The sequence below is a fragment of the Anser cygnoides genome, chromosome 25, assembly GCF_040182565.1.
Source record: "Anser cygnoides isolate HZ-2024a breed goose chromosome 25, Taihu_goose_T2T_genome, whole genome shotgun sequence".
Lineage (NCBI taxonomy): Eukaryota > Metazoa > Chordata > Aves > Anseriformes > Anatidae > Anser > Anser cygnoides.
In genome coordinates this window covers 1,633,033-1,660,341 of record NC_089897.1, presented here as the reverse complement: position 1 = coordinate 1,660,341, position 27,309 = coordinate 1,633,033, and the positions used below count along the sequence as shown (strand labels likewise).

Below are 27,309 nucleotides of genomic sequence, written 5' to 3'. Positions count from 1 at the left end.
TTTCACACCTCCCCTCTGCGCCGAGCTCGTGCTTCCACCCTGCTCAGCACCGGGCGGGCAGAACCCCCCCGTCCCCATCCTCTGAAAAACCCCAAAACACGCAGCATCCATCGCACACCATGCAGTCGAAATTTTCCCAGCCTTCTGCCAGAAAACTCACTTTTTTTTTAGCATTATTTTTTAATATTTCTTTTCTTTCTGTGCCCTCAAAGTCAACACAATGAACAATGCCTGCGCGGCACTGAAAACAATGCGTGGCTTTCCTTCTCACACATGTACGGATTTTTTTTTCTATCTTTTTTTTTTTTTCCATTCTGTAACTTCAAAACTTCTCTAACTTTGGAAAGATTACACAGCAGCAAAAGTACAAAAGAAAACATTATAAATTTGCCACTCTGTAATTTTTCCAAAGCTGGAGACATTCTGAAAGGTTACGGGATTAGAGAACGGGAAAAAAAGGATAAAAAAGTGTGTGTGTGTGGGAAGCGTGAATAAATACCCTCCCAGCCACCCGAGGAGCCATCCCCGTGTTGGCAAGAATCCTAACTTCAGAACACCAAAATTTTGGCTCCTTAGAAAAAGCATCTTTAAGAAATGATGCAGTGAAGAAGAAGAAAAAAAAAAGAAAAGTGCCTTCTGAAAAAAAAAAAAATCCAACAAATTTTTGAATTTTTGTCAATGCACGGAGCGTTTTCCCACGGCGCAGCAGCTCGGCTGCCGGGACAGCCCCGTTTTCCTGCCGGAGATGTTTCTTCCTCCGAAAGCACCCGCGGCAGCCCTGCAGGTGCTTCCAGCGGCCGCGGAGGTGCGAGGGCCACGATTTACAAGGCAACTAAACGGGAGGTTCGAGAAAAAGCAACCTGCGGGCGCTGCCGTCCCTGCTCACCCCTGCAAAACCCCCGCTGGTCCCAAACCCAGCATCCCAAACCCAGGCTGGGGTTTGGGGTCAGCCCCCGCAGACCCCCCCCACCACCACCGTGGCCCCTCTCCCCTTTTCCAGCACGAATAATCAAACTGCCCTTTTTCGACCCAAAATGGAACCAAGCTGACGGGTGCGCCGTGCCCCAAACCCCCCAAATTGGGGGGTGGGGGGTTTGCACAGAGCGAAGGATTTAAGTTTGACGAAGACGCAGAGTCCCGGCGGGGGGGACGCGAGGTCTCTCCAGCACCCAAAGGTACCCAGCTCCGGACCTGGCCGCAAGCTGGGGGCTAATTAACGCTAACGAGGGCGCATGGCGCGCGCTCGCCCCGAAGGTCCCCGGGGGGTTTGCAGCGCGGGGCTGGGGCGCTGCCCGGGGAGGAGGCGGCAGCGCCCGGCTCGATGTTTTTTATTCCGTTGTGGGTGGGATTTTCCAGCGCTCGCCGTTGGGCCCCGTTCCGCTCCAGCTGCAGCTTTATTCTCCATTTCAAAGGCGGCCGAGGCAGACGCTCGCAACGCCACTGCCATTTCGAGCGCGCCGAGGGGACGGCGCCCACGGGGGACCCAAGGGCTCGCCGCGGGGAGGCGGTGGCGGGGACGGGTGCCCCCGGGGTCCCGTGCCCCCCAACCCTGCCCCGCGGCGATGTCCGTGTGGCCGGGGGAACGCAGCCACGGCTGGGGTGCTTTACGAGCCTGGGTTGAGGCTCTTCCCTCGTTTCGTTATTAAAAATAATAATAATGAAAGATGCTTTTATCCATAGGCTGAAAGGCGAGGTGAATTGGAGGAGGAAGCTGAGCTAAGGTGGCAAGAACGCCCTGAAAACCCCTAAACAAACAAAACCCCTTTTTCTCCCTTCGGCTTCAGCTTTTTCTTTTAAAATTAGTTTTATTCTTTGTTTTTATACGGGCACACGTATTAACAGCCTGCCTGTATAGGGCCGTGTGTGTGTAGCTGTTGGCAGGGGCGCGGAGTTTCCACTCGGCCTTAAGGCCAAATTAAAGCTTTATAACTTCAGTAGCTCTTTTTACCGGGGTATTAATAACCACCTCAGACACTGTGGTGCACTTTATTAATCATTTGTTCGGCCGCGTGCGGCGGAGCGGGCGCTGAGCGGCTCCGCCAGACCACGAGCGGCCGCGGTCCCGCGGGACGGGGCGGGCAGGCACCCCCGCGAGGCGGTTTGGGCAAATTGGCCAAAAATGCATCATCTGAACCAGAAATCCCGACTCAGGTGCTCGGCGCTGGCTCGTCAACGGGACGGGAACCCGGCTCCTGGTGAAGCGTTTGGGGAGGGGGAGATGTAACCGCGGGGGCGCAGCTCGTTGTGGGGCGGCGGTGCCGGCGGAGCAGGAAAAAAAGAGGAAAAAACACAAATATGGGCCGCAGCAAGGGGGTAGGAAAGGTCTCCCCATCCCACCGCCAGCCACCTGCAGCCCGAGGGCTTTGTACCCGCTGAGGTGGCTTTCACGCCCCTCGGGGGATTGCTCCTGCTGCTGCTGCCGCCCCTTCGGCTTTTCGGGCTGAGCAAGCCTGGCCTTCAAAAAAATGCGTTTGTTTGTTTTCTGTTTGGGGAGCAACAATTACAACATCTCCGGCTGGAGATGGCCTCACCGAAACGCGGCCGGGCGTCCTTCGACGGCGCGAGACAGAGCAAACTTTATTTGCCATCCCGGGCTTCTCCTAACGCCTCTCGGGGGACTTATAATTTTGAAAGTGAAGGTTAAGGTTATTCATGCATACTTTTTTTTTTTTTTTTTTTTCCTAAATGGATTACTCCGGTGCAACTGTCTGCAAAGGAAAAATCTATATAAAACCAAAAGAAAAAAAAAATAAAAAACTAAAAATCCCAAGCTGCTTGGAGACAGCAATACATCTCCGCACTGGAAGACTCGAGGTGTCTGAATATTTATACTCCCGTTGGCAGTTACAAAAAAACTCTTCTTCCCTCCTTCCCACCCCCCTCCCCTTTTTAATCTAAGTACAGGCATGTTAGACGCCCTCAGTCAAAGATCTCCTTTGAACTGCTGCATGTTGAAATGTTTACAGTTTTACATTTCATATTTCAGAGGGGCGGAGGGGACAGGCACAACAGTCGCACACTGTGAATGCAGGAGAGGGAGGAAAGCGGAGGCCAAGGGGGAGGAGGTTCGGCGGGGATGGGAGGGGAATAAAACGGCATCTCCACGCTGCAATTGGAAAATTTTATACTCCTTAAGGGAAAAAAAAAAAAAAGAGGAAAAAAAAAAAAAAAAGGCCCTGGCGGTGTAGGCTCTGCAGGTGCATCCCCACGAAAGCGAAGCGAGCCCCTCGTGCAGGGCGCGCAGGCTGGCAGCGAAGGGGCTGCTGCGGGCAGGGAAGGGTTGGGCAAGGTGGCAAACGTTGAGATGCGGCTTCACGTACGGGGGGTGCTGCCGGAGGAGCAGGGGGACCAGGACTTGCTCTTCTGCCTGCGGGAGGTGGGACGGGCTGACGGAGGAAGGGCTGGGATGTGTCACCCTGCCAAAAAGCGGGGAGCTGAGGGCACGGCGGCAGCAGGGAAAACTTCTCGGCGTCCGAGTGCCTGCAGTGCTCGGGCTGCCAGGAGCCTGCCCTGCGTTATTTGGGTTTATACCATCATCAGTTCCCCCCTTGCAAGCTTTCCGAGCCCTAAACTGACCCGATAAAGCCAGCAGACATCCAGGTCCTCCAGCAGATGCCATCCAGGCCCGACGGCTGTGCCAAACCCTTCCTGCCCTACAGACCGAGCTTTGCGGGGTAACGCAGCGGTATGAAGGAGCCAGCAAGCCCTGCTCACACTCCGATATTAGCACAGCAAAACAAACCTGTCCTGAGCGGGATGAGCTGTCCCCAGCCCGTGACAATCACCTGGTAAAGGCACCCCAAAAGGGCAAAGGCTCTGGCGGGGCAGTGGGGTGACGTACCCTGTCCGTGGGCATCACCCCGAGGAAGCAGGGGGATTGCCCATTGCTCCTCAGAAACACCTCACCCAGGCATACGGCTTGCTTCAAAGAGCTCAACGTTGCTAGTTCATGGAGAAAACCAGGTGATCTTGGGTTCCTGGGCAAAGCACATTTTTATCTGGCATCCCCAGGCTCCGCCACCCTGCCCAAAAATCCACCGGGTCCACCCCAGCGCAGCGCCCTGCCTTGGCACCCCGCGCGCCCCAGCAGCGTGGCAGGCACCAGCCTCACCCAGAGCCTCCTCCTGCTGCCTCCCCCAGCCCCGGCAGAGGCTTCGAGGATTTCTCAGCCGCTGCCAACGGCCGGAGCCGCCGGCTCAGCTCGGAGCCTTTGGTGGGACCGGGGAGCAGGAGGAGCCTGCGCCGCCCCGGGTGCGAAGCGGGCGACTTAGCCCAGGATTTCGCTCACCTCTCTCCACCCCCACTCCACCCCGCTCATTCCCCAGAGCGATCTGTCAAGTCCCTGCACGATGGAATTTTACTTTGCTATTTTAATGCAATTCTGGCTCAGGCTTAAATGGAACTGGAAACCAAAAGGCCTTAATAAATAAATATTATGATAAGAAATGAAAGCAATGCATACACTAAAGATAATTTGAGGGGGGATAAAAACCTAAGCATTCCTTTCTAAGCCTAAATCGTAAAGCTTTACGTGAAGCCGGACGCCTTCTCACCAAACCTTTGCCCTGGAAAATCTCCCCCGTGCTTGTCCAGACTGCCCTCCTGAAAAGTCGTCTATTGTTTTAAACACTTTGAGCCAGATAAGACAATAGCCTTGAAATTCCTTCTAACTTTGTCAGTGACAGGGCTCAGGGTGCCGGTACGTGGCTATTACTAATGCCTGCACCAGATCTTTAATTATATCCCGCTCTCCTATATTTCATTCACACTCTATTTAATCTCACTGTCTGCATAAACATGCAGCTACTACAATGGCAAGAGCCAAAGCCGGTTTGGATAAATCTTGCATGCAGTTAAACGCCATGGAAAAAAAAATAATAAAATAAAACCAACAAACAACAGATTGTATAGATAGTGGTGAATTAGGAAAAAAAAAAAAAACCTTTGATACAGCCAACAAGATCATGCACATAGGGCTGTGTGTGCTTGCGTGCGCGCGCACTCCTGTGCGTGTGCCTGGAGAAAAATCCGAGCTAAATATAGAGGTGCTATAGAAAAACCTAAGGTATAGATAGCCCGTACATAAAGCTACGTGTGTATGGCTGGGAGGGAGAAACTCTGGCTAAGCGCAGGAGCAGGGAAACAGCAAAGCCTTGAGACGATACGACGGGACGCACCTCTCTTTTCCAGAGGTGGGCACACAGAGCAGGCTTTTTGCGGGGTTTGCCGGCGTTCAGCTCGCCCGAGTTTCCTGCAGCACACCCCCCCGGATCCCACAGCCTTTGAGGTTCAACACGCACGGATGTAAAACCAGCGCGGATGCAGCCGTGCAGCTCCCACCTTCCAGCACGAGACAGCAGCTCCGCTGTGCCTTCCCTCGAACCCAGCCAGAAACGCGTCCTCCTCACCCACATGGCAATGGGAACGATCCCACCCCGCGGACAGCGAGACCCCCAGAGCGGCACGGCACCCCCGAACCGCCCCGAACAGCAACGTCTTGGCTTTCTGCCCCCGTGCTGGGCGCAGACTTGCCTGCACACCCTCATTCTCTGCCTCTGCACCCCCTGCCCTGAAATAAAGAGTTCAGACCCACACGCACACACACGCACACACACAAAAAAAAAAGTGTAAGAAATGCAACTCCTTCGAGAGTTTACAGAAAACCAACCGAAGGCGGCAGGCAGGATATCTGCAAGCAACGTTTCGAAGCAGCCCGACCGGTCGTTATTGCTGCTGCTCGGTTCTCCAGCCTGTGCGTAAAGCCCCAGGTCTAGAGAGGAGAGCCGGCTGCCTACCCGCAGAGCCGACAGCGAACCCTCGAGCTGGGAAGATTTTTCTCTTACCTTGACCGGCTTTATTTGCCAGCGTGTTTCCAGGGTGGAGGAGAAAGAAAAGCGTGCAAAATCCAGCAATCTGCAACGCTCCCATCGCAATCCCCGTCTGCCTGCAGGAGTGGGGGCAAGGAGGGGGATTTCTCGTGCTTTAAAGGAAACAAGAGGCTGAGCATGCAGAGGGGGGTCAAGAGAAGGAAGGGGCTCTCTTCTTGCCGTGTGTGGGGCAGAGGGAGGGAAGGGGACTGAACTGATGGGAAAAGCTGCTCTGGGTTCAGTTTTGGGGCTCTTGGTGTTGCTAAAGAGGAGGGAGCGAGGGAAGGAGACCCAGGGCAGTTGGAGGAAAGTGGACTCTATCGCCCTCTCTCTGGCGGCTGCTCTGATCCCTTCTCCTTCTTTTTCTTCTTCTTCTTCTTCTTCTTCCCTTCTTTTCCTTCCCTAAATAATCCCAGCCGGTTCCAGTTCTGCAAGAGAGCAGCAGCAGCAGCAGCAGCAGCAGCAGCGATGAAGGGGGGGGAGCAGCAGGCGCCTTGCACTGGTGCTGGGGACCTGAGAAAGGGGAGTGGAAAGGAGAGCCCCATCCAAGCAACGCCCTTTTTCTCCCTGCCTTTCTTTCTTTCTATTTGGCTTTGGCTGCTCCTTCCCGGCTCCCCCCCTCGCACCCCCAGGCTGGGCTCTGCCTGCAGGAATTTACAGTCTGCTCTGGAGGAGCAGGGCCAGTAGCCATGGAGACTGCTTCCCTGGGAGCAGGGAGGTCAGGCGCAGACCATGGGCGATCAATGCATCAATGCAAAGCCCCCCGCGACCCCCCGAGCCACCCCGCGCCTCGCAGCCCCTCGGCCCCGCAAGGGCTCGGGGTTGGCGGTGGCGGCGAGCAGGGAAAGGGGGGGGGGGGGTAAAGGGGTCTGCCGTGAGAAAAGGGAGTGGGAGGGAAAGGAAAGGGGAAGGAGAAATGAAAACGGAAGGGGAAAAAAAAATAAAGAAGAAGGGGAAAATAAATAAAAACTAGCAAACAAAAAAAATAAATACGAGGAGTTCGGGGATGCTGCGACGCGGGGCTCGGCGGCTGCGGGAGCGGCTCGGCCGGTGGGGAGCGGGATTGAAGGGCAGCTCTGGGAGAGGTGGGGAGGACTGGGAATGAGGGGAGGGGAGCAAAAATAAGAGAGAAAACACCTTTCTGAAATATTCAGGTTTTTTTTTTTTTTTTCAGTTGTTTGTGGGAGCCTCTCACTGCCTGGTCCCCACACCCAGCATCCCAGGGCCCCCCCTGTGCCCGCATCGCCTCGCTGGGACCTGCTGGCAGTGCCTCTCTTCTCTTTTGGGGTGCTTCCACACCCCGAATCCCAAATCCCCACGGCGAGGAGGCTGCAGCAGGGAGCCGGGGCAGGCAGCGGGGCGGCAGGAAGGCGTGCGGGCATCCCACCTGTCCGGGGAGCTCCTGGGGTCGTCCCAGCCCATTGTGCTGCCCCGGCAGCCTCGCCTGTCCCCCTTTGTCCTGACAGCCCCCCGAAGGTAAACTCGAGGGGTCTGGGGGGGGCTACGGAAAACGCCCAGCTCAGCCCAGGCACCCGCTGCTGTGGAAAGGTGAGGGGGCGTCCTCAGCCGGACGGGAACATGCTGAGGAATCCCTGGGTCTGTGCTCGCCCTACAAAAATGCCTAACCCTGGGATGGCTGCCGTGGGTTCCCCAGGTTCTGCCACCAGCAGGGCCCCCAGGCAAAGGATCGGAGCCCTAAACCCACACCGGAGCCGACCCCTTCCAGAGGAGCAAGGAGCCCACCGCCGGCCGGAGGACAGACGCCCAGAGGTGGACGAGAAATGCAGCAGAGCAGCACGGGCACCTACGTGACCCGTCCCAACGACTCACTGCATTGTGTCAACCCAGCAATGCCAAACCCTCCCCTGGCCCCACGAGGCTTCGGGGCAGCCTGGGAAGGCGCAGGGATGCAGAAATTATTATTAAAGCTGTAAAAAAAAAAAAAAAAGTGTTATACATAGAAATCTGAATGCATCGGGAGAGGAGCGCGACGCACCAGCAGGAACATGCCGTCCTGCGGGGCTGCTGGAAGGGGCTCCCGGCTCTCTGGCCAGCCCCAGCCCAGCCCTTGCAGCCTCTGAGCCGCTTTGCACCGCGTGGTTTTGCTCTGCGCTTCTGCTCGGATGTCCCAAACCCGTAGCAAGGTCCCCTCGGCAGTCTGTGCTGCGGGCTCTTCGGGACTGAGGCCATGCCTCCGCGGGAAGGGGCTCTCCGCGGTCACAACCGATGGCCCTGCAAGCCGAGGTTGCCGTGACCCCCCCGAGGGATCTGCCGAAAGCTGTGGCCCTGCTGCTCTCCCCAGGCTCGGCCCTGCCGTGCACACATCTCCTGCGGCTTGCTGGCATGGGACCGAGCCAAAATGGAAACCCCGCATCCCCTCGCCCCGCCGCACCTTGGGGCCGGCCGCGTTCGCATCCCACCCCGCCATCTGTTATCATCGTAACCAGAGGAAAACTAAACCCTCCTTTTTCTTTTTTTTTTTTTCTAACCTGTCTTCTAAATCTGGCGACCGATCTCAAGGCACGAGGGACAAGACCTTCAGCTATGTTGATTTATAACCGAGCTTCTAAATTACAGGTTTACGCATTAGTATAAACACCCATAAACCAGCCCTAAATACACAGTGCCGTATGTAATCAAAACGCCAAAACACCGGGCGGCCACGTGACAGCACGGGGGGAAAAGCAAGCTCCTCGCTCCTGTTGGGGCTGGGACCGGCCGAGAGCTCCCAGTTAAACCAGTATGGTGCACTGGGGGTGGATCTTGCCTCTTACGGCACGTCGTTAGCTGCGGGTAGCACCGCTCGCGCCCCACGCCGGGCTCATCCAACGCAGGAGGGCTGCAGAGCACCACAGTTGGGGTGGGCTGCTGATGTCAAGAAACTCCCTAAAAAGCCGGCTTTCTTCCCCAAATTGTGCCACCCGGTTCCCGGGGCTGGAAGAGCAGAAGGTGGAGGTCCCGGCACGGATCCTGCACCGCCACGGGTCCGCGCACGCCGCGGTGCCCCTCGGCACGGAGGGGCCGTCCCCTTCCCGGCGCAGATGGGGAAAATCAGGCGGACGGAGCTTCCCCGGATCACACAGGGAGGCTGGAGGGAGGGCCATGAATCACACTTAAATCGCCCGAAAGACAGCCCGGTGCTTCGGCCCCGGTGGCTCCTCACCAGCTCCTGAGGCCGGCCAGGATCCGGCCCCGGGAGCCCCTCTCCGAAACCCTTCAAAGGCAACGGGGACGGGGAGCCCGGCCGCCGTGTGCCCGTGCGTGTGCACACGTGTGTGTGTGCGTGTGTGTGCCGGGAAGGGGAGGAGGTGGCAGCACTCTCCTCCCCGCTGCCTCCACTCCCCGTGGAGCACTTCTGGGCAAAACCCATTTGCTCCGGCTTCACGTAGGGCCAGCAGATTCGGCCCATTGTGCTGCGGCGCTCAAGAGCCGGCGAGGAATTGTCGACCATGCTGAAACGGTTACATGGGGAGTAATGAAAATTTACTGCACCCTGCTCGGTTCTCCAGCCAAGAAATAAAAGCAAAAGATCACAACAGGCATTTTTTTAATTTGAGGCAAAATTAAAAAAAGAAAGGATCCGCACTTAGAAAATAACAACCACATCCACAGATCAAAGCAGCTGTTCTCCTCTCATTCTGGGTTTTAAGAGGTTTCTGCAGCTACAGGGATGTTTACACAGGGAGAGAGATACATACATTGTGCTGTCTTGATGCTGCCTCTCCCCCCTTCATCTGGCAAAACATTCCCTGGGAGGCAATATGAGGTCATTCTTAGACCCTGCGTTGTTTTCCTCAAGCTGCAAGCCTTCGGGGCAAGAGGCAATTCATTTCCCATTAGCAAACACACATTTGCACTTGGAACCCTCCCATGCACATCCTGACAGGGAGCTCAGGGACCAGGGACGGGACCGGTGCTCGCCAGCTCGTCGTGGCACTCCCAGGGGGACTTCCAGCACCCCGGGGCTGCCGGGGGGGTCACTGGCTCCGGCAGAGCCCCGACGAAGGGACACGAAACTGGGGGGGGTGCAGGCTGGCATCTTCTGCAGACCGGCCTCAATGTTCCTGTGGCTTTCACCGCTTTTAGCTCAAGAGGGGCTGGATGGCTCTGGGGAGCACTAATGGGCTGTAAAAATCTTGTTCTCCTCCGTCTCGTTGGCTCGAGCCCGTTTCGGAGCAGGGCTGAGCCCCGCTGCAGAGCCCGAGCAGGGATGGAGGCTGTGGGAAGGCGCCGGGGCCGATGCTCCCCTCGCCTCCCTGCATCCCCACGGTGGTGCCCGCGCTGCGCGGGCAGCGCCGGCTTCTCCAAAGCAAAGTCCGGCCACGAGCGGTCCCGTGCTATCAGTGCGAACAAAAAAAGTCTTTAAAACCAGATCTCCTCAGCTCTAGCGTGAATTGAATGCCGTATGCTATAAACGAGCCCTGTCTTCAGCACTGCCTGGGCGCATTTGCACGGCGATGGGGCCAAAAGGGATTTCTGAGGCTGTGCAAGAAGCTGCTGCGAAGCAGCGAGCACAAAACTCCCACTACGGATCTCGGGGCTTGCAGAACCAGCTCTGGCATCGGGCAGGGGCACTGGAGGAAGAAGAAGAGGCCAAGGGGTTAAGGCACCGTGCTGAGAACCGGGAGATCTGCCTTCTCCCCCCGTCCACGAGGAGCACAGGCCCCCGGCAGGACCCATCCTGGGGGCCGGGCGCTGAATAACGCTGGTCGCGCACCCGGCGCTCCGCGCTGCCACGACTTGGCTCGAGGAAGCAGCAGCCGAGACGTTTCGATGCCCCGGCGAGGGGTGCGGTCCCAAACTGGGAACAGAATGGGCTATTTTTAAAAACAGAGAGGAAAACACTGCATTCCCAGTAATAAGGCAACGGCCCGGGCTCGAAAGGCTCAGCCCATCCCCATCGCGAGCTCCCGGGCACATCTCTCCTGTCCTCAACCTGCAATTTGATGGAGATGCCTCCAAGGGGGGGCGAAAAGCGCCGGGTCCCGCTAAATGACTGCCTGCCACGCCGTGACACCTTTTTTCCAGCGTCGCAGGGCTTCCCAAACCTGCGGGCGGAGAAAGCCCGTGTTTGTAATTCCCACTTTGCAGCGGGAGAAGCTGCCACAGGCGGAGGTGAGGTGACTTAGCCGGCGTCACCGGGAAGGTCGCTGGCAGCGCCAGGAATAGCCCCGCTCCCAGCTAACCACTAACCACACTTAGCCCAGAATAAGGGTCCCTTTTTTTCCAGCTTGAATTTATAACAGCTTTCTAAGTGACATAAGCCCTTACAGAAATAGGCAGGCTTTTCTTCCAGAATAATTACTGGGAAATCGCACGACGGCGCGCGGGGGGGTGTAATTACACCCGAGCGGCTGCTGCTGGTGGCTCGCGCCCCGCGCTGCCGGCAGCTCCCCGCAGCTTTTACCTTGTCCTGCTTTTCCATCGGCATGTGTACACCAACTGGCAGCTCGTCAGGATGTGGGTGGAGAAGGAAGGGGCTTCGGGCAGCAAGGAAAGCGATCCGTCGCTCTTTGAAGCTCTGTTAATCGTCTTTCCCCTAGAAGATACTGAAGCAATACATCTCTCAGCTACCGAAGGCAGAACTCTGCGTGTCTGCTGCGGGCTCAGCCCAGGCGCTGCTGCAGAGCAGGTGTTTGCTTTTAAAGGCATTTTTAGGTCCCACGCACGGAAAAATCAAGCTCGGGGTTCAGGTTCTGCTGAAGGGAGGCCTGAAATGCATTTCGGACGCAAGTCGTTAGAACACATCGTGCTTAACACCCCCAAAAATAAGCTATTAGCGTTTATCAGGTGTTGATATATCTATACCCACCCAGCGCGCTATCTGCCAAGAACTCGTGGGGCTCGCGGCTCCGCCGGGTGTTACCCCGGGGGCCGGCGAGAAGGCAAGGGGTTAACTCGGCACCGCTGACACCACTTTAACTCCAGGACCCAGACGCGTGCGTTTAAAAGTAGCACTTCTCTCCTTAAAATAGTTTATGGATCTTACTCGGGGATAAATCCAACGCCCCCGAGCAGAAGGAGACCTATTAATTCCTGAGTTTTTTCACACTGTAGTAAAGCAGCGATTTTATGTGCCCGAGTTGTGTAAGATGTCAGTCATTTTCCCACTTGCATTTCCATATACAATTTAACAAGGCATTAGTTTATTTCCAGAAGCCCCAGCCAGCCCCTGAGCCAACTGCGTCAATATTTTGTTGCTTACACAAATGCCACCATTAGAGTCAACGGCGCGTTTTGGGGGAGGCTTTTTTTTTTCCTTCTTTTTTTCCTTTTTTTTTTTTTTTTTTTAAAAGCAGGGTTCCTCCGCGCCGATGTACGTATAGCTCTTAAAATACCCCCGGTAACACGAGCCTCTCAGGGCGGCTTACCTGGGTGCTGAGGCGTCGCTTTCAAGGCTGAGGAGCGCTCCTGGAGGGCGCTGACCTGACCAAAGGCATTCGCTAATTAATTCATTCTTCCAAGAGACTTAACTGCCTCTTGGCCTTCGGAAACCCGAGGCAAACCCGAGCCAAATCCCAAGCCTGTCGGAAAACACGGAGAGACCCTTCCTGACTGCACAGGACGTCAGAGCCGGGAGCCGGCGGCCGCTCCGAGCCCGCTGCAGCGCCTTGGCTCCCGGCCCCCGGTGCCAGCAGCGTGCCAAGCCAAGGCGGCCGCTTGGCCGCGTCCCGCTCCGCTCCTCGGAGCTGCTGTCGGGATAAAGGAGGAGAGCAGAGCCCGTGTGCCGGGTCGGGGAGTCCTCACCTTTCTTAGCTGAGGTCCTACAAAGCTGGGTTTTGGGGTTTTTCCTACGCTGCAGTGTCTGGGCACCGGGGCACGGCTGAGGGATGCTCCTGCAGCTCGCGCTGTCCTGTTGTCTTTGGCACGCTGTCCCGAAAACCCTCGGAGGTTTTCCTGGTGCGGCGTGAGCACAGCACGGCGGGTTCGTCCCCCTGCCCCAGCCCCGCTGCCTCCCTGCGGACACGGCCCCCCAGCCCCGGGGCTCTTGGGATCACCCCAAGCAGCTCTCCGCAGCCTTAGCGGCGCTTACAACCCCAAAAGCTGGGTGTTTCCACCAAAACCCCTATCCATCACCCTCCAGCCCCGCGCACGGCTGAGATTTCTGAGCAAATCCCCATTCGAAATCCCCCCTGAGCCCCCCAAAGCTGGGGGACAAGAGGAAATCAAAGAACAAGTTTCCCCAGCACCGGCAGCCGGGAAAGCCCTGCAGGATCCCCTCTGTGATCCCGCACCAGGGCAGCCTTGCCGGAGAACAGAGCGGCCTTAGTGTGTCAACAAGCCCTAAACACCCGAGGGCAGCTGGAAGTGAGATGCCATTATTATTTTTTTAATTTAAAACTAACTTCTTAACCTACAGGAAAGTAAACGTTCTTCTCGGATGGCCAAGAAAACCACGCTGGGATTTTCCAAATGGCTATGACTGACTGTTTATGAGCAGAGGCTTCCAAACGCAGAAATAAATGGCTCGCTCTCAGCAGGTTTTCCTTTCTATATTTACCCTCACCTGAAATGAACACTATTGCACACTGCAACGTTTATTCCCTCTGATCAGGGGAGCGGGCGAAGAAACTAACCAGCCGCAACACGTCAAATAAATTGTTAATCTGCTGTTTGCACTGGGGCCGGGGGAGGAGGGAGTCCCCAGGTTTTGGGCAGCGCCCAGTTCTCGCTTACAACTTCCATCCCAGCTCCGCGGAGAGCGCCGAGCTTCGCCCGCCGCAGCCTGTGGCTGCCTGGAGCTGGGGCCGGATCCTTCCCGGCGCCGATCCGTCGCTCCCCTGCCCTCCCCGCAGCACCCGAGCACCCCTCGGTCCGCGCGCGGGCGGCCGCAGGAAGGGTTGCTCGCCCCCCTTGCACGGGAGGAAGCCAGCTCCGAGGTGCGAGGGCTCGCCTCGAGGGTGCACGAGAAGCCTCCTGCAAGGCAAAAAGGCGCACACGAATCCCAGGGGAACGCACAGACAGGAGACGATCCTCTCTGAAGCTCTGCAATTCCCTGCCCTGAGCCCCGGTTTCCCCGCAGGGTGTTTCTCTGCTTGTTCTCAGGGTGGGAAGTTCCTACAGACGCACAGGGGTGATCCACAAACGGTCCCGCTGATGGGCCCAAATGGCCACAAATACCCAAAAAGTCCTTCCCGAGGAGAGGCTGTCAGGGCTGAGCTTTTGCAAAATGAACCCTAAGGCGACGCTGGCCGCTCAGCTGTAAAATCTCCCCTAATCCCAGCTCCCAGGAAAGGGGAGGACGCGGAGATCAATCCCCAGGACGCCGTCCCCATCACATGGCGCCCTCGGTCACGCTCGCACCCACCACTAGTTCCAAATCTGGGCTTGACCTCCCATTTACCTTGAAGCTCTCTCAGTAATCGGGCCGACTGCTGCACGCCAGCCCAAAGAGGGGTTCACACAGCCCCGGAGAGACCGGGGGGAGCTCCTCAGCTCCCCAGCTGTGGGGGTGCCCAAAGACGACCCTCGAAGGCAGCCCCCGGATTTGGGAACAGCCGTGCTCGGTCCGCAGGGCTCGCACGCACTCAACACAAAATGGGACCTTGCCCTTTTTTTGTTTTGTTTTGTTTTTTCCCCAGCTCAAACTTTTCACTTTTGGAAAAGTCTTTCCATGTCGGGATGGCTTAGCAAGCCTTTCCCCAGCCAACCACTCCGAGAGCATTTGCGTTAATCCAGATTAACTAACATGAAGCAATTTAGATAAACCGCATTAAGCCGAAACACCTTTGAACTTTTTTTTTTGGGGGGGTGGGAGGGGGGGGGGATTGGAATCCCTGCCCGAGCGCTGTGTGTGGTTTGGGCCTCCCCACGCCGCGGCACCACCGGAGCTGAGCTCTCCACGAGCAAGAACGGAGTCAAGTCAGCAAATACAAAGATTTCCCAAGGGCACCGAGCCAGCAGCACCGGTGCTTTGCCAAAAGAGCCCAAAACCTTGTCCGGGAGCATCCAACAGGACAAGAGAGCGCAGAGAGCGGCTCCTCGGCACCGTCCCAGGCTGAGGACGTGACCACGAGCCAAACCCCTGCGAGCCTCGGTTTACCCAGCGCCGAGCCGTCCCCTGGGCACGCGGTGACGGGACCGGCTGGCCATGCGCTGAGATCAGCCGCTGGCCACAAGAGGCCGGGCTGGGCGGGCGATGGTTTGCTGAAGGTGGCCAAATCCCACGGCCCGGCCACGTGCGCCGTGCCCGAGGTGGTCACGGCCAGCCCGGGTGGATGGGATGTCTCGTGGAGACGGTCACGCTCTGGGTTAGGAGGAGGGAATTAATAGCTGCTGTAGTCACTGGGGAAACACGTAGCGCACCATGGGCACGTCCACGCCGAAACAGAGGAGGAGACTCGCCGACGCAGCCGGCTCCCAAATTGCCACCAGTGGCTACGGCAGCCCCGACACCGAGACCAGAACCGTGCAGCCCAGCGTTTCCATCCCCTCACCCGGACAAGACGGGCGCTAATACTTCATCTGCTTGCCGGGGAACTACAAGCTGCTCGGGATCCAACCGCCCGGCCGCATGTTTGCACCAGCATCCAGCACGGAAACAATCCTGACCTTGTCTGGTGCACCGGGAGCTCCTGCAAAAATAGCTTTCCTGGCTTGTGGGGCAGAGGAAAACTCCCCTCTTCCCCAGCTCCCCTCTCCACACCCTCCAAAAACACCTGCTCAGGCTCTCTGCCCTCCGCCCTGCTCGTTCTCCTCTTGGAAGGAGGATTTCTGGCAGAGCCAAAGCTGCAGCACGCAGGCTCCAAATTCCCCCATTTTCTGGGAGCCGGGGCCGAAATGCCAGCTGGGCTTCACGCCCCCCGTTCGGACGGGGTTTGCTTTTCTGTAAGCGGAGCCGCAGCCCTGCTCGCGGCACTCACAGCTCGGCGCTGCGCTCGCTGAGCTCCGCTCCCAGGTGATTTGGATCAGGATACACCAGGAAGTTTGCTTTCGGCCGCCCCAGTCGGCGCGTGGGCGTGTAAACAGTGACCGACTTCACTGCAGGTTCGCCTCCTTTAAATGGGGACTTTCACGTTCGTCAGACTTGAAAAAACAACGCCATCTTTTAAACAAAACAAAAAAAAAAAACCATTTCCCCTTCCATTGGCTGCAGCCGCCGCCGAAGGCATTTCTGTTTGAACAAGCGGGCCCTTCCCTCCCGCTGCCGCCTCGCTGCGCCCAGCGAAGCCGTGCCGCCGGTGGGGATGCTCCCACGCGGAGATTTCGCTGCCCCTGGGACGTGCAGGGGCAGCCAGAGCGCTGCTGCTCCCCCTGCTCCTGCCATATGGGTGCTTTTTTGGCAAGCCAGGCTGGCTTTGCCCTCCTGGAGGAGTTGCTTGAATCAGGGCAAGGGAGCGGTGCCTGGGTTCATCGTCATCGTCGTGCCGCTGACACGGGCAAGTTCGCAGCGCGGACGGGTGCTTTCCGATGTGAACGTCGGGGTTACAAGTCTCCGGGGCTATAAAAGGGCAAATTGGAAATATCCCCGTGGAGGTTGCTGCCCGACACTTGAGCACTCACCCTGAAAGACTCAAAAATCCCCATTTTCCCCGTCGGAATTCCTCCTAAACGGCTTGGATGAAACAAATGAGATTAATCTAATCAGAGAGATGGATGGAGCTCATTAAAACGGTAGATTAAAAAAACCTACCCCACTTATTACCAATGCTCCCAAGGTCCTCTGCCTTTGTGGCAAGTTAAAGCCGCCCAGGAACTGGATTCCCTTGCAGAAATCTGCAGGAAAGGCATTAAAAATGCATTCAGCTATTACAGTTCTCCGTGTCACCAGTCACTGGGGAAGGGAAATGAATGCAGGGCAAATGCACATACAATTAAATACACAACTGCCTCCTCTGGGACCAGGATTTATAGGCTGGGAGATCTGGGCCCTGCTCCGAAATGGAGAGACGAGCAGACTGAAGGCACCAGCGGGCTGTGCTCCTTTATCCTCTGACACAAACACCACCTCCCCACCCTCGGCTTCCTCACGCAAAGCTGAAGATCAGAAAGGGGCAAAAGCAGGACCTGGCGCCGCATGGAGCCGCACAGGGAGCACAAGGGGAAATTCCTGAACAGGATTTGGCCCAGACTGGCCCCACGATGAGCTTTACTGGCTGGGTTTCTCACAACCAGTGGCCTTCCTGCCCACAAGCTGCCTGCCAGCTCCTTCCTGGGGCTCTGAGCAGAACATCCACCCCCAAATCCTCCTCGTGCCCCTTCACGGCTGCTCTTTGGGACGAACCCACTGCACTGCTGCTCCTGTACGTGTAAACACAAAGTTTGCACCACGTGCAAGGGCCCCGTTGCTTTCACTCCCCTCGCCTTTTCCTGCTGTTGAACTTTCCAGGCCGGAGCCACCAGCCGTGCATGAATTGCACGTGCTGTTTTTGGAGAGTTCTCCAATAATTATCAGCTCAAGCGAGGCGAGCAGACAGCCCTGCTTCTGCCTGGGGTCAGCCTGCTGAGACGCGACACACGTTCTCTGCGGCGAGTCCACCCCTGGAAAAACAGACAAATGAAAAAAAAAAAAACAAACCTAAAAAATCCTGAGTCTGCCTGCCCGTAGAGCACACAGCAAGCAGCGCTATGGCCTGTGCTGCTGGACTGCAGGGTCCTCAGTTCAGGAGGGAGTGAATCCCTCTCTCAGGGCCGTGCTGACCTGGCAAACCCCACACGCCAGACGAGCTCTGGGGTGCTTTGAGCAAGAGGAAAGAGCTGTCCGCACGCCGGGGTTTTCCCAGCTCCTTTCTCAGCGGCATCCACCCCCAAGCCAAGGGCCGCTCGCCATCTGATGTAACTGCGGCGCTGCCCGAGCCAAGCACTTTTCCCTTATTGCTTTTTGATGGGATGATTTTTACAGCTCCCCGGGGGCCCGAGGAAATCACCGAGGGTTTAAGGAGATGGCTCCGATACAACCGTGTGCTGCAGATGCACAGTGGGACAGCCGGGGGCTCAGGCTATGGCTAGCCTCCCCGGCACGCAGTTGTTTACAGAAACTAAACGGGTTACAACTCATCGGCCGAGCTGCATTAATCACACTCCCAGCCTGCTGCAAACCCACGGCAACGGGGGCAGCTCCAACCACCTTTAAAACCCACCCAGGACATTTCCCTTTGCGACTGCACGGGGCTAAGAGAGCTGCAGCATCGTTCATGCAGCCCAGCTGCGGAGCTGTAACTAATTACATGTGGTAATTGGGCTGTCCGGCCCCACATGGCGTGCCAGCGCTGCGCCTTTCATCCTCTGCAGTCCTCCAGCCACAGCACCCAGACATCTTAGGCGTTTCAGAGACTTTGGAGGGCTGAGCTGTTTCAGGAGGGGCGGATCAAGGCCCCAGCTCCCCGAGGGGCTGCTTCGTGTGCCCGTCCCACGCACGCGTGGGGCTGGGCGCTGGGCACCCCGAGACCCCCCAGCCCCTGCCCTGTGGACCCGCAGCGCTCCGTGACCTCCCAGCTCCAGCCGTGGGTGCCGCAGGTGCCTGCTGTGGGTGTTATCAGATGCTTAGGAAAGGGGAAGGTGCTGGAGGGGAGGAGAAAGGCAGATGTTTCATTAGAGCACAAGCAGCCCGGGCTGGGTATTTTGCCCCCCAAGATTTAATTCCAGCGCTGGTCAAGGCAAGGGGAGGTTATAGCAGAAGGGTACACGGACAGAGGGTCAGCTACCAGAAAGAAAACTGATAAAAACAAATGAGAAATGTTGGGTGGAAGGACACTGCAGCTGTTGCAAACTCCAGCCCTGGAGTTGGCTTTTTCGTTTTATTCACGCTGACAGCTCTAAGGTTAATACCCTGGCAGTTGACAGCCACTAAGCCACGGCTTTAGGTATAAAAACAATCAGCCCGTGACTCCCCCAGCCTTCAGACGGCGGAGAAATTCCTGCCATTCCACAGAGGGCAAGGGGAGCCGGGCATGGCGACTGCCTTTTGTTCTGCTGCAGCCCGGCTCGTCCTGCACAGCCCTCCTGAGGCATTCACACGAAATTTATCCCAAAAACGGGGCTGGGGCCAGACTGGGAAGGGCCACAGCAGCACCGCCGTTGGTGAGGGACACGGCGCCTTGACGGCACGTCAGGGACAGGGCGGTGACGGGTGGTAACGTGTTTTGCTCTCTTTTTACTCGAAGTGCTGCACGCCGTGAAGGGCTGCTGAAGGAGCAGCCTTCGGCCTCACCACACCCGGGCATAAAATGGCGGCTCCCAGCTCCCAGCTGGGTTTTTGGAGGTGCCGAGCCCACGGAGCCGCCAGCAACATGGCTCCACCGCCTCTCCTAGCCCATGAGGTGTGCTGAACCTAAACGAACATCTCCCTTCGCTTTCACAGCCCTTCTCTGGGCAGGACGCCCCCCGCCCCACCACAGCCCTACCGCTCTTCGCGCCCACCCTCCTCATCCTCCTGTCTTCCATGAGGCCCCTGAGCTTCACGCCTCCTCCTCCCCCCCCCCCCGTTCGGAATGGGACAGCCCCGCCGCGCTGCCTCGGCTCGGCGCCTGGAGCGTTCCATCCCGCACACGGGGGGGTGACGGGCAGCCCTCGGCCCGGACTGCCCGCTGCGGAACGGCCCATCGGGCGCCACCATGGGGGGGGGGGCGCTGGGGGCGCGAGCGCTCCATTAGCGAGCCTCACCCGCTCAGCGACCATCAGCGAGGCCCCACGGAACGGGTCCGACCTTTAGGTGCCGGCGGGGGCTGGCACCTGGGGGTGGGCGTGGGATGGGCGGGGGGAATGGGCGAAAGCTCTGAGCCGGTTCCCCCCCTCCCGCCTCGCGTTGGTTTCGTCCCGTTTGAAGGGGCGGCGGGCGCGGGCCGCGCCGCGCCTCAGTCCAACGGCGGCCGCGTGACGGGAGGAGGGCGGCGGGAAAGGGGGAAGGGTTCCGACGCCCCTTTTACTACCTCAGCGCCACTTTTACCATCCTGGAGCCCCTTTTTCCACCGTAGCGCCCCTTTTACCACCCCGGCGCCCCCCTCCCGGCCCCGGCAGGACCATGCCCAAGCCCAGCCCCGGCGACGAGCAGCCCCAGCGGCCGGCAGGCGCTGAGGCGGCGGCCGGGCGGCCCCGGGACTGCGGCGAGGAAGGGCCGCGGGCGTCCGGTACGGGGCAGTGGGGCCGGGCCCGGAGCCGCCGGCACCTCAGCGGCGAGCTGCGGGGCATCGCCAAAAACGGGGGTCTCGGGGCTGGGGGGAAGCTCCTGGGAGGGGGGTTAATTTGTGAGGCGACACACCGAGGGCTCGGCTGATGGATAAAAACCAGCCAGCCCCCGTTAAAGGCAGCCCGAAATGTCACGGCCCCGGTAAAAAGCTCCCGGCGGGGGAGGCGATGCCGAGCAGCGGTCAGTAGGGGTCAGCCTGCTATCGATCAGCGAGCTCGCAACGTCCACCTTCAAGAGCTAAAGTGCCCTTGCGAAGCCACTTACTCCCCTCAAACACAAGTTGCCCCTCTTTTTTCCTCGTTCTCCAGCAGTGTTTTTAAACCTCCTCCTCGCAGCAGGCTGCCGAGCAGTCCTCCTCACCGCCTTTCCTTTTCCCTGCTTGCCTACAGCCAGCCCTCCGCAAGACCTCTCCGTGAGTGAGCTGCAGGAAATATCTGATAAGATCTACAAGCTGACCCTTGCGCATGAAATCGTGCTGAACGGTGACTTCAAACTGCAAATGGTCAACTTCTCCCCATTCAGGTGTATATAAATATATATACACCATATATATATGTATATTCAGGCTAGGCTTCTTTCTCTCATATTACATAAAAGACATGAGAACATGGGAAGGAGGTTTGGCTCTGACTATGTAAGTAAAAAGAAAAGAGCTCCTGAAACAGCAAATAAAAAAAAAGGGGGGGGGGGGCTGTTTTATTTATTCATTGCTTCACGATTTACTAAGAAGTTCTTAAATACAGCGAATGTCAGACGTGACTCACTAACACTGAAAGAATTAGAGGCTTCGGCTGCGTGAGCTGCAGCTTTGGCGAGAACAAAGCAGAATTTTCAGTGAACAGCTCTGAGGTGTCTGCACATTAGTTAAAGGTCTGTTTAAGTTGCTGACATTCTCTCCTTCATTACAAAGATGAGCGCTAGCTAGAAAAATATTCTCTTGATCTTCTCTGAGGACTTACGAGAGTTTCTGTGAAAAATACTGTGTTCTTTTTATCCCATAGTTAAGAGGGGCTAAGTGCATTTCATGAGCAGGGTTGAGAAGATGGAGTCCTGTTTTAGACGAATGGCACATTTAATCTGAGAGAGATTTTCATGAGGTGTATTGCTGCCAGTTTGGAGGAGAGACGAGGAGAAAATGTCGAAAGACCTAAACTGCAATGAAAGCAGAGAGGAATGGCCCCATCGAACTGAGAGGTTGTGTTTATCTGACGCTAAGAGAAACCCCCTGCTCTCCTCTCTTCTTTCCTAGCCTGGAAAACAGAGTGAAGGAGACATTGCACAAAGCCTTCTGGGACAGCCTGAAAGAACAGATCTCTGCCAGCCCCCCTGACTACACTCAGGCAATCCAGCTGCTGCAGGAGATAAAGGAGGTCAGCTGATCCTGGCACAGGGAAGACCTTAGAATTAGTCTTCCCTTAATCATCACCCCACCCCTTAAATCCAAATGTTCCCATGTGAACATGTGTAAGAGGGAGGCAAAAACAAGCTCCATACGGTTTATAGGGAGACATAAGTTACACAACTGCACCTTCTAAAACGTGTCTGAGAAGGAAACTCATTCTCTGGTTCCAGGTCTTTAAAAACACTCTACCAAAACAATGGAAAGCCTGTTGAGCTGTTGGTTTTAGTAACAGCCATTCCAGGTATAGCATCTGCCAACCAAAAACTGCAATTCTGTGTGCAAAGACACCCCTTTAGCTATATGATGAACTGTACCTACTGTCTAAGTGTACAATGTGGTCTTCAGGAACATTGTTCAGAACTAAAAGACAATAGTTCTTAGCGGAGCATGACATTGTGTATAATTTTTCAGTCCACCTTTTCCCATTAGATTCCAGACAGGTAACTCCCTTCTTTTGTGCACGATGGTAAAGGAGATTTTGCAATCTGCGAAACAGTAGCCAGACATCCTGAAGTGAGTCATTAGAGACAAACATTCCCTTAAAGCAATGTGTGCCCCACAATTTGTGTACTGAGTCTCAATTCAAGGCCAACTTTGATTCCTGTTGAGCAATTCCAGAGAACTGTTGTGTTTTTGGATTAAAAGCTAGCGTTACTTCTTTGGGCAGGCTCTGCTGTCATTGCTGCTGCCACGACACAACCAATTGCGAAGCCAAATTGAAGAGGCCCTCGACGTGGAGTTAATTCGACAAGAGGCTGAGCACGGGGCTCTGGACATCCGTGGCCTCACCACGTACATCCTTGACACGATGGCAATGCTGTGTGCGCCCGTTCGAGATGAGGATGTGCAAGGACTGCAAAGCCTCTCAGACCCAGCTCAGCTTCTCAGGTGGGCGATGCTCCCTCAGTCTTGGGCTATGCAGACCAGTAAAACCCTCAACATTAAAACCCTGGGTTAAGAGGAAGCTGCCCTGGAATTATATCCCTTTTTTGGTTTTGGTTCTTTTTCAGGGTAGTTACATTTGTGTTGCCCAGTTGCTCTCCGATAGAAGAACAGTCTTCAGTGAAGTAAATCCAAATTTTTCTAGTAAATTTTAGGGAACAGACACTCCAATTAGACTGAACAGACTTCTGTCAGAAAACGGAGTAAAGAATTTCTGAATTTCCCTTTCTTAGCATTCTAAAATGACCCACAACTATCGCTTTTACTAATGTATTAAACTTTCAATTCGCTGTGTCTCATCCAGGGAGATTTTCCGGGTGTTGGACCTGATGAAAACGGATATGCTGAATTTTAGCATCCAGAGCCTCCGCCCCCACTTGCAGGACCATTCCATCCAGTATGAACAGAAGAAATTCCAGGAACTCATAGATAAGCTTCCCAGTAAGTCAGTGGGGAAGGGAGACGAGACCTATTACTTCTGCAGGAGATAACGAAGCACCATAAAGGGCCTTGAGTATTCTAAAGCTGATGTTTTCATCACATGCTCAGTAAGAGATAAGAGAAATGCCCCTAAAAGCTGAAGGACTCCTGGGTCCCTTTCTCAGCCTCTTCTCTACCATACGTTGCAGAAAAGAAGTCGGTGTGCTTCAGTTTCTGCATGCATAAGATGGGCCTAATAGCTGCCTCGTGGGTAACTGTAAGAGCTCGCAAGTTTAAAGTGTTTTGAGACCCTCAGAGGAATCAGCAAAATGGTATTAGCAGGTGTATTTAAATGAAAAGCTGGCACTTGATGCAGACATCCCTTCTGTGCTAGGATGTAGAATTTCTCTCTGGCTGCCTCTCATTTCTAAGGCTTAATTAAAGGTGCTATTCGAAGACTGAAACCCTCTCTACAGCATAAAGTTCTCCAGATACCAGTGTCAGGAGGCCTAACCCTGTGCCCTGCCAACAGGGCATTAATGTTGAATGTTAGAGAAGGTGTAAACCACCCCCCACCAGCCCAGGATCCAGCACATGCCTTGGCATTGCAGATGTGCATCCCGTTCAGCTAGAACATCACGTAGCCACTTCTTACTCAGTTAGTTTGACCTGTCTGTTCTTTTTTTTTTTTTAACCCCTGTTGCAGACAGCCTGGATCACACCACAGAGTGGCTGCGCGAAGCAGCAGCAGAAGCGTCGGCATCCCTCTCTGGGTCACAGCCCCACTCTGCAGCCCTACAGGGGGCAGTGGGTGGTAGCACAGCGCTGCCAAGCCTCACGTCTGTGCTAAATCAAGGATACATGAACCTGCTCTGCTGGGAGCCTGGACAAAAGGAATACCCTGAGGTAGGACGAGAGCTGGGACACCTCTACAGCATAAAGATATACTAAATAAACAAGTGTATAGGTTCTCTATCTTCTGTAGAAAGAACTGGCAAGAGTCTCTGTCCCCTCTACACCACAAGTCATTGCACGGGGTTTATTCCCCATGGGAAACAAGTTGGAATTCTTCACAAAACTAACCTTCTCTGCTGCCTCCCTCCACTCAGCTCCGTGGCTTGAGAATTGCTCAGTCATCACAGCCACTGTCTCTGCACCCACAGGCTGACTGGTTTCTGTTCACAGACACTGCTCATGGACCAGGCCCGGCTGCAGGAAGTCCAAGCGCAGGTGAATCAGCTTAGCGTCACAGCTGCCGTCCTGCTAGTGACCAGCGGCACGTGTGGAAGTGCCTTATTTGGCTCACCTGGGTTTGTAGCTAGGCTGAAACTGGTAACAAAGGTCCTCTCGGAAGGGCTGTCTTGTACCAGGTGGGTTACATTTTCTTTTCCAGAAGGAGAAGAGTGAATATGTAGGCACTGCTTGGGTGCAGGACAAGCAGCAGGAATCTCCTTTGGCAGTAGAAGAGGATCTGAGATCCAAGTGGCAGCCAGGTCCACTGCAAGGAGTGGGGGAAGCCAGCTGGCGTATTTAGCTGGGTGTTAGCTCCCTGGGGCGACTGTCCCTTGGTTAAAGGGACCAGTCAGTAGCGCTGATCCCTGCATCACAGGAGCCAGCCTCGGGGCAGCTGCCTGCCTGCCGAAGGGCAGAGGAAGGGAAGCGTAGCTCACTTGCAGCAGGCACCAGAGCTGTGGCTGAGTGGGGTTTGTCAGATGCTGCTCCCTGCCCGTGATCACACCCAAAGGGCACGTGGAGAGACTTCCCTGCTTGCTCTGCGCCTGAGACCCCCTCCCCAACAAATCTGCCCAGCGGTTGGGGTGCTGGTATATACCTTTGCATGATTTAGGTGTGAAGAAGCTTTGCAAGACATCAGCGACCAGGTGCTGCAGGAAGTCAGCAGGGCGCTCTCGCAGCTGGGTTACCCTGCTCTTACCAGTGACAAATGTGCTTCCCTGAAAGGCCAGATAAAAAGCATCGCAGACAAGGGCAACGCAGTCCGGTGTGTCATCGGTGAGTCTCTGAGCTCGTCTCTCCCTCAGCAATGAAGAGGCTTTCACAAAAGGTTTAGGCTAATAACCCTGCAGGATAGGTACTAGCACAGAAACTCCCTGCATCGTGCAGAACTACTGCAGGGTCAAGAAGCTAGGTTTAGAAACTGCCCTGATTTTCCTATTTCACCCTGAAAGACTCCCAAACAGTAATTGCTTTGAAAATCTCCTAAATCCTACCATCCTCGCTAAAAGCTAAACAGGCCTAAGTGCAAGGTCTGTTAGTAGGTGGTGTTGCAATCTTCAGGCTGGTGTGTAGAGTGAGAGCTTAATCGCTGGCTCTAGTAAAGCACCACGCTAAGATCTTTAAATAATATTTATCCCTAGGGAGTGCACTGCCTGGTATTCAGCTAACCAGCTGCCCCATAATGCTGCTCCATCAAAATATTTATTTGAATGTCTTGGATAAGAGCTGATTATTTTGACCTTTTATTAGGCTCTGAACGCTACTAGCTCCACATCAGATAGCAGTGCCATGGGCAGCTAGTACACTGCAGGAAAGATTACTTCCACATGGAAGACAAGCTTTTATCAGCTATGAAAATAAGGTGAGGCTCTTCCTGCCCACTGCTGCATCCACCTAAGTATCCTTCTCAGCCCACATAGATACTATCACGTTATTTGGGTTTATTCCTTCCATGACAGGGCAGCCTATTTTGTTCTGAAGTAATTCAGAAGGCTGAATTAATAGCCTGACCCAACCTTGCTGGGCAGCGTGCGATGGCAATGACTCACTGATGGCGTGGCGTTAGAAGCTGCAGAGCCAGACAGCCTAAAAAGACACGTCTAAAAAGCAGTGTCTCGTCTGTACTCTTTGTCACTCTCAGCACTTTCCAAATACATACTTGAAACAGCAACATCCAGGGCAGTCGGGTAGTTGAGTCTCAGCTGCGTGTCCCTCAGAGAGGCTGCCTGAATACTTTGAGTTTTAAAACGCTGCTGTGGCAGGCCGGATAAATCCTGGGCTCTGACGTTCTATATTCCATTGTGCTTCTAAGATGCTTGACACTCGAGTTCTGTACAAAAACTTAAGAGTGGACAAAAAATCTCTGTTGTTGAACTGCTCCACTTCAGTGTAAGCATTGCCAAATCCATCAAGCCTAATGTCCTCCAGCCCAGTATCCCCGGTAAAGCCATTGTTTAAAGCAACAACCCAGGACAAAGTGAAAACAAGGCACGTATACCTAATACTCAAATGCTCTCCTAGCATCAGGTAGCTTCACCTTGGTTCCTGTGCTGGCTGCTATCTCATCTACTTAGTGTTTGGAAGAAGACCACACTAATCCACCATGTCCCAAGTCCATCTAGAGCTTGTCCACACCATCCTGCAACAACACAACTGTCATCAGATCTGCTCTTAACTGCACAAGGAATCCTTTCTCTCAAAGGCTAGCTTGCTGTGCAAAGGTTGATTTTTGTTCTCTTGCTTTTGCTCCCTACAGAGCAGCGGATTCATTTGTTCCTCAGCCATTTTATTTCTCCCGACGGATGGAATTCTCAAAAAGATTTTCCTAAGGGTCTTGATGCCATCCAGGAAGAGCTGCAGGAAGTTGGGCGCAGGTTTAGAAGCGTGATCCACCACAACAGGCAGGTGTTTGGCCCTTGCTACTTGGGAATTCTCAAGAAAGTGCTTTTCCCAGAGGCAGAACCAGAATCAGATGCAGGAACAGGTTCCTTCTGATCATCTTTATTGTGTACCACACAGGAGGGCAGGGGTGGAACGCATTCTCCAGCAGTTTCTCAAATCATGCTTCAGCTTGTAAAACTCAATCAGATAAACCCAGCTGGGCCGCCACAGCTACTGGGAAGTGACTCTTAGCGTGTCAATAGCTGAATAAACCTCTCAACTACAAAAGGGAATTTATTTTTTTTTTTCACCCCCACCCCCCAAAAAAATGCCACTATTTAGTAGGGAAGGAAATGAAGGTTATAAAACTGTAACGCAGGTGGTTTTTTTTTCTTTTTTTTTTAATTCAAGGTGTTAATTCTGTTGTGGGCCTGTAGCCTACTTTGCTGAAATGTTTGTCACAGCCCAGGGACGCAGTTTGGATTTGATAAAGCCACACGGTATTTAAGATCATTATAACTGCTCAATATATTTCAGAGTTAGCTTGAAAACCTGACTTACTGAATTATTAGAAATGGAGCATATGGTATAAATTTAGCAGCCCCCAATGAATTCAGTATATTACATCAGCCAGATTTCACTTGACACAAAAATCTGAACTTTCACCTGTATTTAAATGTCTGGATTTCTTGCTCTAATTTTATGTATCGAAAACCTCCTACTTGGTATGCCAAAAATCTTTGCTGGGTAAATCCTATAAGCAATGGCTGCCTGAACTGTTAGAGTTGTTATGTGAATTAATTGCTGCTGTGCTGCAGCAGAACATTGATTTTAGTGTTTATCATCAGTAAATTAGGGTCCTGACAGTCCACCCTCAGTGGAACAATCCTTGCAGGTGTACATGGGAAGGGGTAAAAATCAGCCTTGCCCACAATTAT

The 27,309-nt window shown here is 54.9% G+C and overlaps 2 protein-coding genes and 1 long non-coding RNA gene across 7 annotated transcripts in view; 1 reads left to right on the top strand and 2 right to left on the bottom strand.

The window, feature by feature from the left end:
* The window catches only part of SCUBE3 (signal peptide, CUB domain and EGF like domain containing 3), a 37,080-nt gene extending 30,564 nt beyond the window's left edge, over window positions 1-6,516 (bottom strand). Inside the window, exon 1 of one of the 2 annotated variants that reach the window (XM_048071082.2) lies at window positions 5,844-6,516. In XM_048071082.2, coding sequence (XP_047927039.1) covers window positions 5,844-5,928 — 85 coding nt within the window. In that variant the 5' untranslated portion in view covers window positions 5,929-6,516. The remainder of the gene's footprint in view (window positions 1-5,843) is intronic. The other variant, XM_048071088.2, reaches the window with a different exon arrangement.
* A 2,817-nt stretch (window positions 6,517-9,333) lies between these two features.
* On the bottom strand, window positions 9,334-13,461 carry LOC106046148 (uncharacterized). 2 transcript variants are annotated; one of them, XR_007165891.2, is made up of 4 exons: window positions 12,615-13,461; window positions 12,239-12,391; window positions 11,275-11,578; window positions 9,334-10,668 (listed from the first exon to the last, which is right to left on the bottom strand). It is a non-coding gene; the product is annotated as an uncharacterized lncRNA (long non-coding RNA). The 2 variants fall into 2 exon arrangements; XR_007165890.2 differs by having other exon boundaries at window positions 9,335-10,668; window positions 12,239-13,461.
* A 6,193-nt stretch (window positions 13,462-19,654) lies between these two features.
* On the top strand, window positions 19,655-26,659 carry TCP11 (t-complex 11). 3 transcript variants are annotated; one of them, XR_010826539.1, is made up of 10 exons: window positions 19,656-19,933; window positions 20,382-20,514; window positions 21,242-21,362; window positions 22,062-22,282; window positions 22,641-22,777; window positions 23,463-23,662; window positions 23,942-24,126; window positions 24,603-24,766; window positions 25,241-25,352; window positions 26,247-26,458. XR_010826539.1 is itself a non-coding variant. In XM_048071097.2 (9 exons), the coding sequence occupies exons 1-9, from the start codon at window positions 19,828-19,830 to the stop codon at window positions 26,483-26,485; spliced, it is 1,506 nt and encodes a 501-aa protein (XP_047927054.2). In that variant the 5' UTR covers window positions 19,657-19,827; the 3' UTR covers window positions 26,486-26,659. The 3 variants fall into 3 exon arrangements, 2 of the variants coding, with proteins under 2 accessions (XP_066838936.1, XP_047927054.2); XM_048071097.2 differs by lacking the exon at window positions 25,241-25,352 and having other exon boundaries at window positions 19,657-19,933; window positions 26,247-26,659; XM_066982835.1 differs by lacking the exons at window positions 24,603-24,766; window positions 25,241-25,352; window positions 26,247-26,458 and adding an exon at window positions 24,150-24,535 and having other exon boundaries at window positions 19,655-19,933; window positions 23,942-23,986.
* The last annotated feature ends 650 nt before the right edge of the window (window positions 26,660-27,309 follow it).